General features: G+C 45.1%; 1 protein-coding gene and 1 pseudogene across 1 annotated transcript in view; one reads left to right on the forward strand and one right to left on the reverse strand.

Moving 5' to 3' along the window:
- Positions 1-348: 348 nt before the first annotated feature.
- radil (Ras association and DIL domains) overlaps positions 349-20596 on the forward strand; it is a 126149-nt gene continuing 105901 nt past the window's right edge. Inside the window, exons 1-3 of the mRNA XM_070900005.1 lie at positions 349-499; positions 2400-2522; positions 11815-12365. Of these exons, the coding sequence (XP_070756106.1) occupies positions 11834-12365 (532 nt within the window). The 5' untranslated portion in view covers positions 349-499; positions 2400-2522; positions 11815-11833. The remainder of the gene's footprint in view (positions 500-2399; positions 2523-11814; positions 12366-20596) is intronic.
- On the reverse strand, positions 1407-1525 carry LOC139226113 (5S ribosomal RNA; annotated as a pseudogene).

Genomic DNA, 20596 nt, shown 5'->3' on the forward strand with positions numbered 1-20596 from the left:
CAAAACCCCACGAACCTGCAGCGCGCTCAGGGAGTTCGGGTCTTTCCGTGAGGCGCTCGGGGAGTTCGGGTCTTTCCGTGAAGCGCTCGGGGAGTTCGGGTCTTTCCGTGAGGCGCTCGGGGAGTTCGGGTCTTTCCGTGAAGCGCTCGGGGAGTTCGGGTCTTTCCGTGAAGCGCTCGGGGAGTTCGGGTCTTTCCGTGAAGCGCTCGGGGAGTTCGGGTCTTTCCGTGAAGCGCTCGGGGAGTTCGGGTCTTTCCGTGAGGCGCTCGGGGAGTTCGGGTCTTTCCGTGAGGCGCTCGGGGAGTTCGGGTCTTTCCGTGAGGTGCTCGGGAAAGCCGGCGCCGGAGAACTCGGCCACCTGGGGAGAGAGGGAAGGAGAAAGGCGATTGGAATGAACCTGAGCAGCTGAAGAAAGAAACCAAGAGGGAAAGGGGGTTTAAAAAAACACAGGCACAGACATCAACCGGGAGGAAAAAGGCAGCGAAAGACAAGGCAGCAGGTAAGCAAGGAGTGTGGGATTGCGCGGGAAGGTGGGCGCAAGGGTGTGGGTGAGAAAAGTCACACTGACAGGGGCAAGGAATTCGGAGAATTCCAGCAGGAGAGAGGAGAAAGGACAAGAGAAGGAGAGTTGGAGAAAGAACCGAATGAAAAAGTCCTGGTGCAAATAGCAAGAGGCAGAAAAAAAAAAGAAAATTAGCAGCAAATATTAAAGAGAGAAAGAGGAAATGAAAGAGTGCAGAGGAAAGGATGTCCGAGAAAGCTAAAGGACCAAAAAAGAGAAAGAAAGAGAGAAAGTGACAGGGCTGAGAGAAGATGGATAGTTGAGAGGAGAATGAAGAGGCTGGGGAGAAATGGCTTGGCCCGTTGCTATGGGAAACCGTCCAACCCTTTCAAACAGATGGAACTGCAGCCTGCACACTCCAAACTTGCAGTGCATGAGGGGCAGCCTGCATTTCCATATATATATTTTTAAAAGTTCATGTATTTCTTTGGGGATTTTTATGCACTTGTAGGTTTTCTGGTTCCCTTCCGTTTTAACAGCAAACCGAAGGAGAGAGATAAATTGCAAGGTGTGCAACCTTGTACGACAAAATAATGTTTAGTCAATTATAGCTGCTTCTATTCCCCCCCACTAACACAGTCTGCATTATGATGCAAATCTCAATATGCGCTGTTTTCTTGGATGTGACTTTACCGCTTCTCTGCATGTAAACGTGCCCGTGTTATTTACTAAGGGGAATAACGCCTTAAAAAAAGCAATATAGTTGTGTACTAAATGCGCAGCTTTCAGAGAAAGTGAGACAGAGCGGTTTCATAGTAACCTGTTCAATACTCGTTTCAAACGCTGATGGGGCTTCTGCAGAAGGTCAGGTCTGCAAGTCATTTATTTACAACTCTTTTGGGGTAGCCTACTGCACCTGGTATTCCCAGGCGGTCTCCCATCCAAGTACTAACCAGGCCTGACTCTGCTTCATTTCCGAGATCAGACGAGATTGGGCGTTTTCAGACAAGAGTGGCTGTAGGCTTCATTTATTTACAATCCATCTTGAACCATCCCCATGTGTATATCATTATGGTCCTCCGGACTGTGCAACTGATCTCCCAAACCAAACGGTAGCAAGTATTTGGTATCTATGAATGACATCAGTAATACAACCTACATCGTTAAAGGATTTACAAAGAGCTAATTGCTGTTTACATTTAGAAATCTAAATTATATGAGTTAACCTATCACAGTGAAAAAAGTCTGAAAAATCCATCACTACCATCGCTAACCAGAGGGCACAGATTTAAGGTGATTGGCAAAAGAGCTAGAGGTCACAAGAGGAAAAGCTTTTTTTGTGCCTCAGACAGAAGTTGGGGAAAGGGCTGGAGTCAGTGGCTAGGGAACAAAATTTGTGGCCGGGACCGAAAACAATGGCTTCGGTCTTCCCAATATTCAATTGGAGAAAACTTCTGCTCATCCAGAACTGAATATCAGACAAGCAGTCTGACAATTTAGAGACCGTGGAGGGGTCGTGAGAAGTGGTAGTGAGGTAGAGCTGGGTGTCGTCAGCGTACATGTGGAAACTGACGCTGTGTTTTCAGATGATGTCGCCAAAGGGGTAACATGTAGATGAGAAATAGGAGGGGGCCAAGGATAGATCCTTGGGGGACACCAGAGATAACGGTGTGGGGTGGGAAGAGAAACGTTGCAGGTGATTCTCTGGCTACGATTAGATAGATAAGAATAGAACCAGGCGAGTGCAGTCACACTCACACTAAGGATGACTTAGTGCTTCATTAGTTTGTAATTTTACCTTCAGGTATTGCATTTTTAATGTTAATTTGCAGGCACAATGACAGACATTTCCAGAATATAATATTGTTCTATTTTTCATTTTTTTTGTTGCTTACAGAATGAGCAGGACTACTTTATATTCGTTGTTAGTGGTTTGGGGTAATGCAGTGAGTGGTAGAACCACCGAGGTATATAATCGTGGGGTTAATTTCTGAAGGTGCCCCCTTGTATCTGCAGCATGGTAAGTACTGTAAGGTGAAATTAATCATGTACTCAGATATACCTGCAAGTAAGATGATCCATCTATAAGACAACCTCCCAATTTACCAGCCCAAAAAAGCTGAAAACAGTCTCTGGCCCATACATAAGATGGTTAGGGAGCAGCAAATTTGATTTTGATGCACATTAACTCTTCTCCACACTGATATCACTGAGAGGGGGAAAGATGTGGAGAGCCTCAGAGAAACATGGCACAAGACAGGGTAGCACAGGAGGGAGCAAACTCTCTTGAGAGGATGTTTCCCTTCACGGGGGAATCTAGAACTAGGGGGCATAGTTTCAGAATAAGGGGTCGCCGATTTAAAACAGAGATGAGGAGGCATTTCTTCTCTCAGAGGGTCATGAATCTTTGGTATTCTGTACCGCAGAGAGCTGTGGAGGGTGGGTCATTTAATATATTTAAGGTGGAGATAGACAGATTTTTGAACTACAGGGGAGTCAATGGTTATGGGGAGCAGGCAGTAAAGTGGAGTTATGGAAAAGATCTGATCAGCCATGATCTTGCTGAATAGCACACCAGGTTCGAGGGGCCAAATGGCCTTATCCTGATCCTATTTCTTAAGTTCTCTCCAGGGTGAGCTACAATGACGCCTAAGAAAACCCCTATGCTTTCAAAATTCAGTGATCTAAATTTCAATTCTTATAAGGGAGTACATACTCAGTAATAAACTCTCATTTTATTTTAACCAGTCACTGTGTTTTCTGAATGTTTACAATCGAAGCGGTTATAATTCCAGTATGAACTAATTTCTTGTTTGGAAGAAAGCAGAAGACACTAAACAGATGTACTCTAGGATGTGACTGCTGACCTTGCAGCTGCTGTACTTGCAGAGAAGATGGACTGACGTTATAATAAGCATAATTTTGAATTGACATAGTCATAAAATCTTTGCAAAAGATCCTACTGTTGCATTCACTGAGCATATTTTCAGAACAGTTGCAAGGGGTGTGACCTATAATACCAAACATTCCACTAAATCTTTTTTTGTCTTTCTATCAAAAGGGAGTGTAATGTATGCACCTGTGAGCATGCTCACTGGTTTTTGGAGCTGTTGCACTGTGAGTGGCTGAGCCAGTCATGTGATGTTCACAAGACTCAATAAAACCCCAGTTAATTGCATTCAGGTTCTCCACGATGAGGCGTGCATTTGTGAGCCGGTGGATGAACTGGTAGGGTTCAGTTTGATTGTTAAACCTTTGTAAATATACCAACTAGTACTTTACAGCAAATGTGTAGCTCTGAATTCATCATTTGTTTGACAGGGTTTTCAGATCACTTTCGCAGAATAAATTAGCAAGCTGAAGCTAAAGGACTGATAAACCTTTACTCAAGAAAAATTATTCCCCTAAACTAAATTACAAATGCGGAACATTTCAAGAACTATTACATAATAGCTAAGTATAGGTGTGTCTACGTCATCGTTCGAGCCAGGGATTGCAAGGATGTGCACATCACCCGCGCCATGACAGGAGCTGACGATTGTTGGATAGACCATCGCCTAATTCGTTCCATCATCAACTCAAAGACCCAGCTAAGAGCCCTATACAGCCAGCGCCTCATTGTGACCCTTGATGACCCTGAGATGCAGAATGCCCACAGCGCTTGGTCTGCCCTCCAGGCTACCATAACCAATGCCTGCGAAGAGACGCTCAGTCACTCAACCAGGAAACACCAGGACTGGTTTGATGAGAATGACCAGGAGATCCAAGAGCTAATAAATCGCAAGCGCAGGGTATTTCTGAACCTAAAACAACAACCCAACTCTGGAGCAGCAAAGCAGCTTTACAGATGGCTTAAGGCCGAGGTCCAACAAAAAACCCGTGACCTAAAGAATAGATGGTGGGTGGAGAAAGCACAAGAGATTCAGCAGCTAGCCGACAGCCATGATGTGCGAGGAGTCTTCACCGCAGTCAAGTCCACCTACGGCCCAAGTACCCAAGACCCCACTCCACTGCTGACCAAAAACGGGGAGACACTTATCAAGGACACCGAAGCAGTCACAACTCGCTGGAAGGAATACTTCGAAGATCTCCTTAACCGAGACTATGCCTTTGACATGAGTGTCCTTGACTCCATCCTGCAGCATGCTACCCGCCACAATCTCAGCAAAACCCCAGCCCTGCACGAGGTAGAAAAGGCTATCTATCAGCTCAAGAACAACAAGGCATCGGGAGCGGATGGAATCCCCACTGAGGCACTAAAGTATGGCGGAGAGGCACTATTGGCACGAATGCATGACCTCATCTCTCTCATCTGGAAGGATGACAGCATGCCGGAAAATCTCAGAGAGGCAGTAATCATGACCATCTTTAAAAAAGGGAACAAATCCGACTGCGGCAACTACAGAGGAATCTCCCTGTTATCAGCCACTGGGAATGTTATCGCTAGAATCCTCCTCAATCGTCTTCTCCCTGTGGCTGAGGAGCTCCTCCCGGAGTCTTAGTGTGGATTCCGTCCACTACAGGCTACAACGGACATGATCTTCACAGCACGACAACTGCAAGAGAAATGCAGGGAACAGCACCAACCCTTGTACATGGCCGCCTTTGACTTTACAAAAGCCTTTGACACTGTTAACCGTGAGTGACTATGGAGTGTCCTCCTCCGTTTTGGCTGCCCCCAAAAGTTTGTCGCCATCCTCCGCCTGCTCCATGACTATGTGCAAGCCGTGATCCTGACCAACGGATCCACCACAGACCAAATCCACGTCTGGACCAGGGTCAAGCAGGGCTGCATTATCGCGCCAACCCTCTTCTTAATCTTCCTTGCTGCAATGCCCAACCTCACACTCAACAAGCTCCCCGCTGGAGTGGAACTAAACTACAGAACCATTGGGGACCTGTTCACCCTTCGTCGCCTCTAGGCCAGAACCAAGACCGTCCCATCCTCTGTCATCGATATACAGTACGTGGACTCCTGCATCTGCGCACATTCAGAGGCTGAACTCCAAGTTATAGTCAACATCTTCACCGAGGCGTACGAAAGCATGGGCCTTACACTAAACATCCGTTAAGACAAAGGTCCTCCACCAACCTGACCCCGCCACACAGCACTGCCACCCAGTCATCAAGGTCCACAGTGCGGCCCTGGACAACGTGGACTACTTTCCAAATCTTTGAAGCCTATTATCAGCAAGGGCAGACATCGATGACTATGTCCAACACCGCCTCCAGTGTGCCAGCGCAGCCTTCCGTCACCTGAGGAAGAGAGTGTTTGAAGATCAGGTCCTCAAATCCAGCACCAAGCTTATAGTCTACAGGGCTGTAGTGATACCCACCCTCCTGTATGGCTGAGATGTGGACCAATTACAGTAGACACCTCAAATTGCTGGAGTAATACCACCAACGATGTCTCCGCAAGATCCTGCAAATCCCCTGGGAGGACAGATGCACCATCGTTAGTGTCCTTGATCAGGCCAACATCCCCAGCATCGAAGCACTGACCACACTCAACCAGCTCCGTTGGGCGGGGCACATTGTTCGCAAGCCTGACACAACACTCCCAAAACAAGTGCTCTACTCGGAACTCCTACATGGAAAGCAAGCCCCAGGTGGCAGAGGAAACATTTCAAGAACACCCTCAAAGCCTCCTTGATGAAAGCAGCATCCCCACCGACACCTGGGAGTCCCTGACCAAAGACCGCCCTAAGTGGAAGAAGAGCATCCGGGAAAGCACTGAGCACCTTGAGTCTCGTCGCCGAGAGCATGCAGAAAGCAAATGCAGGCAGCGGAAGGAGCATGCGACAAACCAGGCGGGGTCCCCGCCCACCCTTTCCTTCAACCACTGTCTGTCCCACCTGTGACAGAGACTGTAATTCCCATATTGGACTGTTCAGTCACCTAAGTACTCACTTTTAGAGTGGAAGCAAGTCTTCCTCGATTTTGAGGGACTGCCTATGATGATGATAGGTGTGTACTTTTCAGTTTTATTGTCAAATCTATTTTTTTCCCTCATACTCGCAATCAGCTGTTTCATTAACGACAATAACATCATTGATTTTCTGCAACTATTCATGCCATTCATTACAACAGTTTGTAGGCTTATAGGGATAATAATAACAGCATTGTATGCATGAATTAACATTTAAATTATTTCCTGTCTTGCATTCCATTAAAGCAGTAAATTACTGTGTCAGTAACACATGCAAGATCTTCACAGCATATTCATACATTTGGGACTGTTAAATCTGGTGTGTTATTCACTCGGGTCCTTCATTCTCAGTTTTGTTTCTTGAATTTTACAGGAATCTTTCACTTTTTATATAAAGAGGAATTCAATTTGGGTAAAATCGAGGGAACAAAAGTTAATATTTAATTTTCTGAATGGAAATCGGAGAATTAAAATGTCACCAAATACCAGGAACCATTTACATCAGTTTTTAAGAAGTCATGGAAACTATGCACATAGGAACAGGAGTAGACCATTCAGCCCCTCGAGCTTGTTCTGCCATTCTATTAGATTGTGGCTGATCTGTATAATAACTCCATCTGCCCATCTTGGTTCCGTTACCTTAATACCCTCACCTAACAAAAATCTACCAATCTCAGTTTTGAAATTTTCAATTGACCCCCAGCCTCAACAGCTTTTTGAGGGTGAGAGTTCCAGATTTCCATTACTCTTTGTGTGAAGACATGCTTCCTGACATCACCCTTGAACAGCCTAGCTCTAATTTAAAGGGTAGCATGCATCTCTGGGTCCAATTTTTGACAGAAAAAGAAATGCAGTTTGTAGCATTTGCATTTTTTTTAAAGCGGGGCCTGCATCTTGTGTCGTACTGCGATGAGACAATATTCTCAAGCTGCAGCAAACATTAGTCTTTCATTCTAAGTTCAGTAAGGCACAGGAACAGCATTGTGCAGTTACCGGATTGATAGTTCTCTGAAGACTAAAGTCATCAATCAAAGGCTTACTCAAGTTATACACCAAGGCATTGTTTACTAAAAGCAGGATTGCAACCATTGCCCTGTGCACAATCTCCAACAATTTTTATTATCCCACCATCTTAGTGGCATCTCCAGGGACTTGAGCACAAAAATCCAGGCTGACACTCAGTGCAGAACTGAGGGAGCACTGCACTGTTGGAGGTGTCATCTTTTGGCTGAGACGTTAAACCGAGGCCCCGTCTGCTCACTCAAGTGGACGTAAAAGATCCTACGGCACTATTTCGAAGAAGCAGGGGAGTTATCCTGGCTAATATTTATCAATCAATCAACATAACAAAAACAGATTATCTGGATTTATCATATTGCTGTTTCTGGGAGCTTACTTGTGCGCAAATTGGCTATCACATTTCCTGCATTACAACAGTGACTACACTCCAAAAGCACTTCATTGGCTGCAAAGCGCTTTGAGACATCCGATGGTCATGAAAGGCGCTATATAAATCCAAGTCTTTTCTTTCTTTCATCTAAGTGGCTGGAGGTGCAATTAAATACATAGGTGGTTTTACATAGGATTACATAGGATATATGACACAGAAACAGGCCATTCCGCCCAACCAATCCCTGCTGGCATTTATGCTCCACTCGAGCCTCCTCCTGTCTTTCCTCATCTAAATCTATCAGCATAACTCTCTATTCCCTTTTCCCTCATATGCTTATCTAGCCTCTCCCCTTAAATAATCTATACTATTCACTTCAACCACTCCTTGTGGCAGCTAGTTCTACATTCTCACCACTCTTTGGGTAAAAAATTTTCTTCTGAATTCCTTATTGGATTTCTTGGTGACTATCTTGAATTGATGGCCTCGTGTTAGGCTCTTCCCCACAAATGGAAATATTCTCTCTGTATCTACTCTATGAAAACCTTTCATAATTTTAAAGACCTCTATTAGGTCATCCCTCAGTCTTCTTTTTTCAAGAGAAAAGAGACCCAGTCTGTTCATCCTTTCCTGGTATCATCCTTGTTAATGTTCTCTGCACCCTCTCCAATGCCCCTATATTCTTTTTATAATATCGCGACCAGAATGGTACACGGTACTTGGTCTCACCAAGGTTCGATACAGGTTTAGCATAACTTCCCTACTTTTCAATTCTATCCCTCTAGAAATAAACCCTAGTGCTTGTTTGCTTTTTTATGGCATTGCTAACCTGTATCGCAACTTTTAGTGATTTGTGTACTTGTACTCTGAGATCCCTTTGTTCCTCTACCCCACCTAGACTCTCACCCTCCAAGTAATAAGTGACCTCTCTATTCTTCCTACCAAAATGTAATACCTCACATTTATCTGTGTTGAACATCATTTGACAATTATATGCCCATTCTTCAAGTTTATTAAAGTCTTCCTGTAATTTGTTGCAGTCCTCCTCAGTATCGAAAATTTGGTGTCATGTGTAAATTTAGAAATTGTGTTTTTGATTCCGAAGTCTAAATTGTTAATATAAATTGTGAACAACAGTGGTCCCAGCACTGATCCTTGTGGAACACCACTTCCCACCTTTTGTCACTGTGAATAGCTATCTTTTACCCCTACTCTCTGCTTTCTGTCTTGAAGCCAGCTAGCTATCCATTCTGCTACTTGTCCCCTGACTCCACATTCTCTGACCTTGCTCATCTGACCTTATCGAACGCCTTTTGAAAATCTTGATACATTTCTCTACTGCATTACCATTGTCTACTCTCTCTGTTACCTCTTAAAAAAAATTCAATGAGGTTGGTCAAGTAAGACTTTCCCTTTTGAAATCCATGCTGACTATTCGTTATCGTATTTTTGGTTTCTAGATGTTCTTCTATTTTCTCCTTTAGTAGAGATTCCATTATTTTTCATACCACCAATGTTAAACTGATTGGTCTGTAAATCCCTGGACATGCTCTATCCCCTTTCTTAAATATAGGTATTATGTTAGCTATCTGCCAGTCCTCTTGTACTGCACCTTTTTCTAACAAATTATTAAATATGTGTAGTAAAGCCTCTGCTGTCTCTTCCCTAGATTCTTTTAAAATGCGTGGATGCAATCCATCCAGACCTGGGATTTTATCCTCTTTGAGTTTTGCTAGTTTATTTAATATATCACCTCTTTTTATTTTAAATGTACTTCTCGTATTACTAATCTCATCATCCAATGTCATGTTCTATCTCCCTGGTAAATACTGAAGCAAAATAATTATTTAATATTTCTGTCATCTCTCTATCGTTACCTGTGACTCGTTTACTATTTTGTTGTATGTTCCTTGATAATTTAATTTCATAGTTTCTCTTTGCCTTCCTAATTGTTTTTTTGACTTCTCTCCTAATCTTTTCGTATTCTCCCTTTATAATGCACTCCCATGCTGTCTATATACTTAATGTATGCCTCTTTCCTTACCCTCAATTGTTCCCTCATGGCTGTATTCATCCATGGAGTCTCATTAGTGTTTAATTTGCTCTTTCCTTTTCGTAAAATATATTGTTCCTGCACTCTGTTGAACACCATTTTAAATGTTTCCCATTGTGTTCTACATCGTTGTTTGCCAATATTGTTACCCATTTTATTTTCCCAAGTTCTACTCTCAGCCCCTCAAAAATCAGCTTTTTTCCAATCTATTACCCTAGTTTCTATCATACTTATGTCCTTCCCATTTATCATCTTAAAGCATATTATATTATGGTCACTATTGCCTAGGTGTTCCCCAACTTTTACTTCTCTTATCTGCTCTGGTTCATTCCCCATTACTAGGTCCAATAGCTAATCCTCCCTTGTTGGGCTTTTTACATACTGGGTTAGAAAGGAGTCCTATACATATTGTAGGAACTCCATTCCCTTATCCCCTTTACCTACCTCTTCTGTCCAATTAATATCAGGGTTCTCCAGATCTCCTGCCATAACTTTGGCGGAAGATGATGGGGAAACCCCAGAGAAATGCCATAAAATGTAGGAAAGCGTCTTAAGATGTTTTACAGGAGTGTACTAAGACAGATTTTGGCACCGAGCCAAAGAAGGAGATATTAGGATGGTAACTAAAAGCACGGGATTACATAAGAGGCCAGAGTTGGAGTAATGAAGAATTGTAGGGCTGAAGAAGGTTACAGAGATAGGGAGTGCCGAGGCTACAGAGGGATTTGAATTTTAAAATCAAGGCTTTGGTGGAACAGGAGCCAGCGAGCACCAGGGTGAAAGGTGAGCAGGACAGGGACACGGGGAGCAGAGCTTTGGAAGAATTCAAGTTTATGGAGGGTGGAAGATGGGAGGCCGGCCAGTAAACCATTGGAATAGTCGGTCTGGAGGTAACAAAAGCATTGATGAGGGTTTCAGCAGCATACAAACACTGATCCAGGGGCGGAGGTGAGTGATGTTATGGCGGTGGTAGTCGGCAGACTTTGTGATGGGGAGGATTATGGGATCGGAAGCTCTGCTCTGGTGCAACTAGAACGTTGAGTTTGCGAACTATCTGGTTCAACCTGAGGCAGCAGCCAGGGAGAGGGAGCGAATCTGTGGCAAGGGAACGGAATGGAATTTGTGTCGGGTGGAGTGGGGGGGAGCCAAGGACAATGGCTTCCGTCATCTCAATCTTTCATTGGAGGAAATTGCGGTTCATGGGATGTTCAGCGACTGGAACGTTACTTGGGTGCTCTCATTATGGAAGGCCCGCTAATTGCGTATTTTTTATGGCCCTATCATCCTTGCTAATTAGTGTACCTGCTGCCTCCTGGTGCCATTCGTGCTGGCCACATTAGTTGGACTCATCCTGACCCTCAGGCCTCTATGTCCAATAACCACACTGTAGACCCCTTAGCCTTTTTTAGTGGTTGTACACTTTTTTGACAGTATATTGAAGAGGACCCAAGAGGACAAGTTGCAGCCCAGCCCACATGCTATCTCCATGTGCAGCGACAGAACCAAATCTCACGAGATTTAGAAAAACGTTTGGCCCCTTTTGGGAAATTGCACGAGTTGGCAAATGTCTCAATTTCTGGAATGGAAATGCGACTCAAAATGATTAGGGATAAAAACAGAAAATGCTGGAAATACTCAGCAGGTCAGGCAGCATCTGTGGAATGAGAAACAGAGTTAATGTTTCACGTCGATGACCCTTCATCATTGAGTTCTGACGAAGGGTCATCGACCTGGAACATTAAATCTGTTTCTCTCTCCACAGATGCTGCCTGACCCGCTGAGTATTTCCAGCATTTTCTGTTTTTATTTCAGATTTCCAGCATCCGCAGTGTTTTGCTTTTTGTCAGAATGATTAGGAATCATTTTAAAATCTAGTAATTTGTCCTTGATAAGACGAACGTACTATCTCCTCTCTATTCTTGTCTTTTCTTATGTTTCAGATCGCATTTATCTGACAGCATGTTTTACGAATCGTCCACAAATATGTCCCAGCCATCAAAGAACAAACTGAAGAGGCAGAGCCGGGCTTTCACGCAGGTCCTGTACCGGAAGCTAAGTTACCGGGAGCGACGGTCAGTGACCGATAGTCCGACTGACCTAACGGATGACCCTTCGGAGCTCTCCATCCAGCTTTCGGCTCCTGGCATTCTTAAGATCTTTGGCGATGAGATATGCAGCGGGGCAAACTACAAAAGTGTCCTGGCCACCCCGCGATCGAGCACCCATGAGTTGGTCAAAGAAGCCCTTGAGCGCTACTCGGTGAGCAAGAAGTGTGCCAGCGAGTACCTGCTCTGTGATGTGATCGGAAGGTTCGAGGGGACGGACAAACGCTGGCGGACAGAGTGTCTCCGAGCCCTGGGAGACAATGAAAAACCTCTTCTCCTCCAGGACCTATGGAAACCTAAAGAGGGGTTCGCCAGAAGATTTGAGCTTCGAAGGCGGGCTGAGGTGGAGGAGATGGCTGCTAAAGAGAAAGATACGACAACCGCAGGTACAACCTAGTGCATGCATTTTCTTTAGGGCAGTTTTGCCAAGGCATCGTCTGTGCTGGAGTCCCAGAATAACTTGTTTACTCACTCATGGTAGATGTGCGATATTTTGTATGTTGTAAATTGTGACGGTTACTCAGTGATCGTGGGCTCACAGAGTGCATCCTTGCATCTCGAGAAATCAGGCGAGTCATAGAATCATAGAAAATTACGATACAGAAGGAGGCCATTCGGCCCATCATCTGTGCCGGTCGAAAAAGAGTTACCCAGCCTAATCCCACCTTCCAGCACTAGCTCCGTAGCCCTGTAGATTACAGCTCTTTAAGTGCACACCCAACATCCTTTCAGGCAGTGAGTTCCAGACCCCCACCACCCTCTGGGTGAAGAAATGTTTCTTCATCTCCCCTCTAATCCTTCCACCAACTACTGTATGCCCTCTGGTATTGACCCCTCTGCTAAGGGAAATAGGTCCTTACTATCCACTCTATCTAGGCCCCTTATAATTTTATACAGCTCAATTAAATCTCCCCTTAGCCTCCTCTGTTCCAAGGAAAACTATCCCAGCCTATCCAATCTTTCCTCATGGCTAAAGTTTTCCAGCCCTGCTAAAATCCTCGTAAATCTCCTCTGCACCCTCTCTAATGCAATCACATCCTTCCTGTAATGTGGTGACCAGAACTGCCGCAGTACTCTAGCTGTGGCCTAACTAGTGCTGTATACAGTTCTAGCATAACTTCTCTGCTCTTGTATTCTGTGCCTCGGCTAATAAAGGAAAGCATTCTGTATGCCTTTTTAACGACCTTATTGACCTGTCCTGCTACCTTTAAGGATCTGTGGACATATACTCCATCGGGCTTGCTGTCTGGATAGCTGCAAATCATTGGAGGCCTCCTGCAGAGCATGTGGGAACCTCGATATGTCTCTTAATTGTAAGCAACCTTTTTATAAACTGGTCTCACGCCAAAATCAACAATCCTCCTTGCCTGTTTACTCTTCAGCAAGCTTGCCCATTTAAAACAGGTGCTGCTGGGATTTCTTGCGCTGGTTTTTAGAAGATTGATTCTTAAAAGTATAATTGACAGTTTAATGTTACTTGTAAAGGACATTAGTTTGTTTTGCTATTCACCTAGCTTAATTATTTTTGGTGCAATACTTGCTGCTGGTTTGTGCAGCTGCATTTTTGCATTGCATCATTTTAAAAACACCTTTTCCCACATCACTGTCGCTGATGGTCACATTAACATTAATTCCATTAACCACAACAACAACTTGCACTTATATAGTGCCTTTAACGTAGTAAAAGCTCCCAAGGCCCTTTACAGGAGAGGTTTAGGGAGGTAATTCCAGAGCTTATGGCCTAGACAGCTGAAGGTGGATGCGCAAGAGGGCATAATTGAATGAGCGCAGAGATCTTGGAGGGTTGTGGGGCTGGAGAAGATTGCAGAGATAGGGAGGGGTGAGGCCATGGAGGGATATGAAAACAAGGATGAGAATTTTAAAATCAAGGCATTGCCGGACTGGGAGCCAATGTAGATCAGCGAGTACAGGGGTGATAGGTGAATGGGACTTGGTGGGAGTTAGGATACGGGCAGCAGCGTTTTGGATGAGCTCAAGTTCACAGAGTATAGCATGGGTATTCCATGGGGATTACAATTACAGTGCTGGATTTAGAGAAGGACAAGGAGTTTGTGCAGAGGTATAATGGCATTTCAGGTGCCAGGCCCCCATTTGGCCTCATCCCAAGAACTATGTCTTCACCCTAGTCACACCTCCTTGGAGATGTCCGAAGAGATCTCACTCCACTGTCTACACTTTGAGGGAGAATGTCAGAGTTATGCTGTTTTCTCAAGCCAGGCAAAATCTACCAGAAGAACAGTCCTGCCAATGGATGTGAAGGTTACCTCAGAATTACATTATTATGAGACTGGATCTTCCTGAACAGCCAGTGGTGGTTTTTGCTGCTCCAGTTAGTGTTCAGTCCAACAATGCCTTATTAACATGGTAGGAACCTCGTTTGCCAACGGAAACAGTTCCATCACTTTCCCCCAGGAAAGGAGGCAACTTCATGAGGGGGCACAGCAGAGTCTCGCTGATGGCACACATGGGTTCCTGACAACTACCCCGAGGCGTTCATTCTATCAGTGTGCAAGTGATGTCAGATATTGCAGGAAAATGTATGATACCATAGCAAGAGCCATGGTGCCTTTATTTTGATTTCATGCCTACACTATTTGAAACAGCAGATGGCTGACTACTGAGCATCCAGAAGGCCCTGATCTCAGAGGCCTGATACACAGCTGTGGGATGTGTCTACAGCTGACATAAATGCCCTGCCTCTTGTACTTGGCGCAGCCTGGAGGCATATTAATGAACCAGAAAAAAAGACTTGGATTTATACAGCATCTTTCACAACCACCTGACGTCCCAAAGCCAATGAAGTACTTTTTGAAATATAGTCCCTGCTCTTCTTCAAAATAGTGCCATGGGATCTTTTACATCCATCTGAAAGGGCAGACGAGGCCTCGGTTTAATGTCTCATCCGAAAGACTGCACTTCCAACAGTGCAGGAGGCCGAAGTTGTCCCTCTCCTCAAGGCCTGTTATCACCGCAAATCGGCAGCCACACTGCGGAGTGGAGTGGCCGGCGACTTTTCGTGGAATGGTCGCTAGTAGCCCAATTCCCCTCCTGAGTTTTCCTGGAGGCCCCAAACCCCCCCTCCACACCATCCTGCTGCAGCCGATCCGCCTTAAGTGCGTCATCACCGTGCGCACCGCTGATCTACCGCCGCCCCAGCCGACGGCGACATTCCCCTTTGAAAATCTTCAGCCCGCCCAACGGTGCCAAAATCTGTTTTTCCCCGGATGTCCAGGGAGGCTGTGGTCTTCTGCAACAGCGATGCGGCTTCCCTTAACGGGGAGGACGCACTACTGCTGCCGCCATGTTTTTTTTTGTCGGCCGACTGTCACGTCGGCCCGACAATTATGCCACCGGGTTCGGCCGGGCTGCCAACAGGCAGCCTGGCACCTCCTCTTGGGTGCCAGACTGCTGGTCTGGCCGAAACCCTCCCTGGTGGCCCAGTGGGCCGAAGTTTTAAAATCGCGAAGGCTCTCCCTTTTAAGAGAAGGGAGAGCCATGGTGACGCAGGCGCCTTGATGACGTCATCACGGCGGTTACTCCGCACCACCCCAAATTCCGCCCCTTTAGTGTAGTCTCCGCCCCCATTAAGAGCGACTTGCAGATCCGAGTTTTTAAAAAAAACAACAAAGAGCATAATTTCGCTCAAGAGGTGACCTCAACCAGAGCTGCAGTAAAAACCATTGAAACGGGGTGTGTATGCCCCACTTCGGGTGGGGAGCAATTTCTACCCCCAGCACTCTCTCAGTACTGCACTGCAATGTCAGCCTAGATTACATGCTCAAGTCTCTGGAGTGGGACTTGAACCCACAACCGTCTGACTCAGAGGTGAGCATGCTACACACTGAGTCACTGGCTGACCAGGACAAGAAACACCAGGGGTCTTCGGCCTGGACAGAAGCAGCATGATTTTGGTACGATGTTCCTGTCCAGTGCCAGGGTGGGTAGTGCAGGAAGATCAGCTTTAATGTTGTTGCCGTACCCTTGAGTAGTCTGCTAGACTTTTAATAAAAGGCCCATCTCAACTACCAAAACCAAAAATTGCAAACGCTATATAGTCGTACAGCAACAATCCAACACACCCCTTCATAGAAACATAGAAAATAGGTGCAGGAGAAGACCATTTGGCCCTTCGAACCTGCAGCACCATTCAATAAGATCATGGCTGATCATTCACCTCAGTAACCCTTTCCTGCTTTCTCTCCATATCCCTTGATCCCTTTAGCCGTAAGGGCCATATCCAACTCCCTCTTGAATATATCCAATGAACTGGCATCAACAACTCTCTGCGGTCGGGAATTCCACAGGTTAACAACTCTCTGAGTGAAGAAGTTTCTCCTCATCCCATCCTAAATGGCCTACCCCTTATCCTTAGACTGTGTCCTCTGGTTTTGGACTTCCCCAACATCGGGAACTTTCTTCCTGCATCTAACCTGTCCAGTCCTGTCAGAATTTTATACGTTTCTATGAGATCCCCTCTCATCCTTCTAAACTCCAGTGAATACAGGCCCAGTCGATCCAGTCTCTCCTCATATGTCAGTCCTGCCATCCCGGGAATCAGTCTGGTGCACCTTCGCTGCACTCCCTCAATAGCAAGAACGTCCTTCCTCGGATTAGGAGACCAAAACGAAACACAATATTCTAGGTGAGGCCTCACCAAGGCCCTGTACAACTGCAGTAAGACCTCCCTGCTCCAATACACAAATCCCCTCACTATGAAGGCCAACATACCATTTGCTTTCTTCACCGCCTGCTGTACCTGTATGCCAACGTTCAATGACTGATGTACCATGACACCCAGGTCTCATTGCACCTCCCCTTTTCCTAATCTGCCGCCATTCAGATAATATTCTGCCTTCGTGTTTTTGCCACCAAAGTGGATAACCTCAGAGTTATCCACATTATACTGCATCTGCCATGCATTTGCCCACTCACCTATCCAACCTGTCCAAATCACCCTGCAGCCTCTTAGCCTCCTCCTCACAGCTCACACCGCCACCCAGCTTAGTGTCATCTGCAAACTTGGAGATATTACACTCAATTCCTTCATCTAAATCATTCATGTGTATGATAAATAGCTGGGGTCCCAGCACTGAGCCATGCGGCACCCCACTAGTCACTGCCTGCCATTCTGAAAAGGACCTGTTTATCCCGACTCTCTGCTTCCTGTCTGCCAACCAGTTTTCTATCCACGTCAGTACATTACCCCCAATACCATGTGCTTTGATTTTGCACACCAATCTCTTGTGTGGGACCTTGTCAAAAGCCTTTTGAAAGTCCAAATACACCACATCCACTGGTTCTCCCTTGTCCACTCTACTAGTTACATCCTCAAAAAATTCTAGAAAATTTGTCAAGCATGATTTCCCTTTCATAAATCCATGCTGACTTGGACCGATGATGTCACTGCTTTCGAAATGCGCTGCTATTTCATCTTTAATAATTGATTCCAACATTTTCCCCACTACTGATGTCAGGCTAACCGGTCCATAATTCCCCGTTTTCTCTCTCCCTCCTTTTTAAAAAAAATGGTGATACATTAGCTAACCTCCAGTCCTAGAACTGATCCAGAGTCGATAGACTGTTGGAAAATGATCACCAATGCATCCACTATTTGTAGGGCCATTTCTTTAAGTACTCTGGGATGCAGAATATCAGGCCCCAGGGATTTATCGGCCTTCAATCCCATCAATTTTCCCAACACAGTTTCACGCCTAATAAGAATTTCCTTCAGTTCCTCCTTCTCACTAGACCCTCGGTATTTCCGGAAGGTTATTTGTGTCTTCCTTCGTGAAGACAGAACAAAAGTATTTGTTCAACTGGTCTGCCATTTCTTTGTTCCCCATTATAAATTCACCTGAATCTGACTGCAAGGGACCTACGTTTGTCTTCACTAATCTTTTTCTTTTCACATATCTATAGAAGCTTTTGCAGTCAGTTTTTATGTACCCAGCAAGCTTTCTTTCATACTCTATTTCCCCCTCCTAATTAAACCCTTTGTCCTCCTCTGCTGAATTCTAAATTTCTCCCAATCCTCAGGTTTGCTGCTTTTTCTAGCCAATTTATATGTCTCTTCCTTGGATTTAACACTATCCTTAATTTCCTTTGTTAGCCACGGTTGAGCCATCTTCCCCGTTTTATTTTTATTCCAGACAGGGATGTACAATTGTTGAAGTTCATCCATGTGATCTTTAAATGTTTGCCATTGCCTATCTGCCGTCAACCCTTTAAGTATAATTTGTCAGTCTATTCTAGCCAATTCACGTCTCATACCATCGAAGTTACCTTTCCTTAAGTTCAGGACCCTAGTTTCTGAATTAACTGTCACTCTCCATCTTAATAAAGAATTCTACCATATTATGGTCACTTTTCCCCAAGGGGCCTCGCACAACAAGATTGCTAATTAGTCCTTTCTCATTACACATCACCCAGCCCTCTAGTTGGTTCCTCAGCATATTGGTCTAGAAAACCATCCCTAATATACTCCAGGAAATCCTCCTCCACCATATTGCTACCAGTTTGGTTAGCCCAATCTATATGTAGATTAAAGTCGCCCATGATAACTGCTGTACCTTTATTGCACGCATCCCTAATTTCTTGTTTAATGCTGTCCCTAACCTCACTACTACTGTTTGGTGGTCTGTACACAACTCCCACTAGCGTTTTCTGATCTTTGGTATTCCGCAGCTCCACCCATACAGATTCCACATCATCCAAGCTAATGTCTTTCCTTACTATTGCGTTAATTTCCTCTTTAACCAGCAACGCTACCCCACCTCCTTTTCCTTTCTGTCTATCCTTCCTGAATATTGAATACCCCTGGATGTTGAGTTCCCAGCCTTGGTCACCCTGGAGCCATGTCTCCGTGATGCCAATTATACCATATTCATTAATTGCTGTCTGTGCAGTTAATTCGTCCACATTACGAATACTCCTCGCATTGAGGCACAGGGCCTTCAGGCTTGTCTTTTTAAGACACTTTGCCCCTTTAGAATTTTGCTGTAATGTGGCCCTTTTTGATTTTTGCCTTGGGTTTCTTTGCCCTCCACTTTTACTTTTCTTCTTTCTATCTTTTGCTTCTACCCCCATTCTACTTCCCTCTGTCTCCCTGCATAGGTTCCCATCCCCCTGCCATATTAGTTTAACCCCTCCCCAACAGCACTAGCAAGCACTCCTCCTAGGACATTGGTTCCGGTCCTGCCCAGATGCAGACGGTCTGGTTTGTACTGGTCCCACCTCCCCCAGAACCGGTTCCAATGTCCCAGGAATTTGAATCCCTCCCTTCTGCACCACTCTTCAAGCCAGGTATTCATCTGAGCTATCCTGCGATTTCTGCTCTGACTAGCACGTGGCACTGGTAGCAATCCTGAGATTACTACCTTTGAGATCCTACTTTTTAATTTAACTCCTAGCTCCCTAAGTTCAGCTTGTAGGACCTCATCCCATTTTTTACCTATATCGTTGGTACCTATATGCACCACGACAACTGGCTGTTCATCCTCCCTCTCCAAAATGTCCTGCACCCGCTCCGAGACATCCTTGACCCTTGCACCAGGGAGGCAACATACCATCCTGGCGTCTCAATTGCGGCCGCAGAAACGTCTATCTATTCCCCTTGCAATAGAATCCCCTACCACTATAGCTCTCAAACTATATTACTGAACAAAGTGCAAGTGCCTCTAATGGATATAATTCTGCTTTGCACTTAGAGCCCGCAGTTTGTAGATAATGGGGTTGGTTAATTAATCTTTTGAGCCAAAGAAATTTATGTTAAAATATTTCATACATGGCAACTAGCAAAAGTTGGCCAACAGCTTAAAAAGCTGACATAGCTCATAGGAAGCTGATCACTCAAGAGCTGTCCTGATTCTAAGTACTTGCATGGACTTAATCTTAAGCTGCGCTATACCCGACATTCCTTCACTGGAGGAGGGGGAAAACATGAACAGTTGAAAGCTTAAAGGAGAAATCCAGATGTTGAAAATTGGTCCTTTGTGTCTGGGACATCCGCCCCTGGAGAAGTTACATTTAAATATATGCTTTCTGGTTAATTTTAAGTACTTTTATTCTGCAGATCTGTCCATTTTATTAGATAAAATTGTAAAAAGTTTAGTTTTGCAATCTTCACCTGGAACCGGCAGGTTACGTTGCAGTAAGTGTTTCAGCCATTGCCCCTCCAGAATGTCTCTTCACTCGTGCACAAGGCCCTTGCCATCCATAACTTTATTGTGGACGACTGCATGAACATTCTGGCTTTGCAGCCTCCCCTCCTGGCTTTAATTTCCACCTCCTGCCCTGCCTAAACTGCCATGGTGGCAGTGTGGCCCTTATTACCAAATCAAAGATTAGTCTCTCTCCTACTCCTCTGGTACCTTCTTCTCTTTTGAATATCTCCCTTTGTTCCATTCCCTTGCCTTCCTTTAAAACCTCATTCTGTATTCCCCGCCCACCCTCCACAAGTTTCTGACTGCGATATCCCCTGTTTGCCTCTGCACTGAGCGATTCATCCTCATGACTTCAATCTGCATCTGAACTCACCTTGCCTTCTCTCCTTTGATTTGACTGCCCCTTTGTCCTGCCTAAACCTCCATGTGACCGC

Source organism: Pristiophorus japonicus, chromosome 15 (assembly GCF_044704955.1).
Source record: "Pristiophorus japonicus isolate sPriJap1 chromosome 15, sPriJap1.hap1, whole genome shotgun sequence".
Classification (NCBI taxonomy): Eukaryota; Metazoa; Chordata; class Chondrichthyes; family Pristiophoridae; genus Pristiophorus; species Pristiophorus japonicus.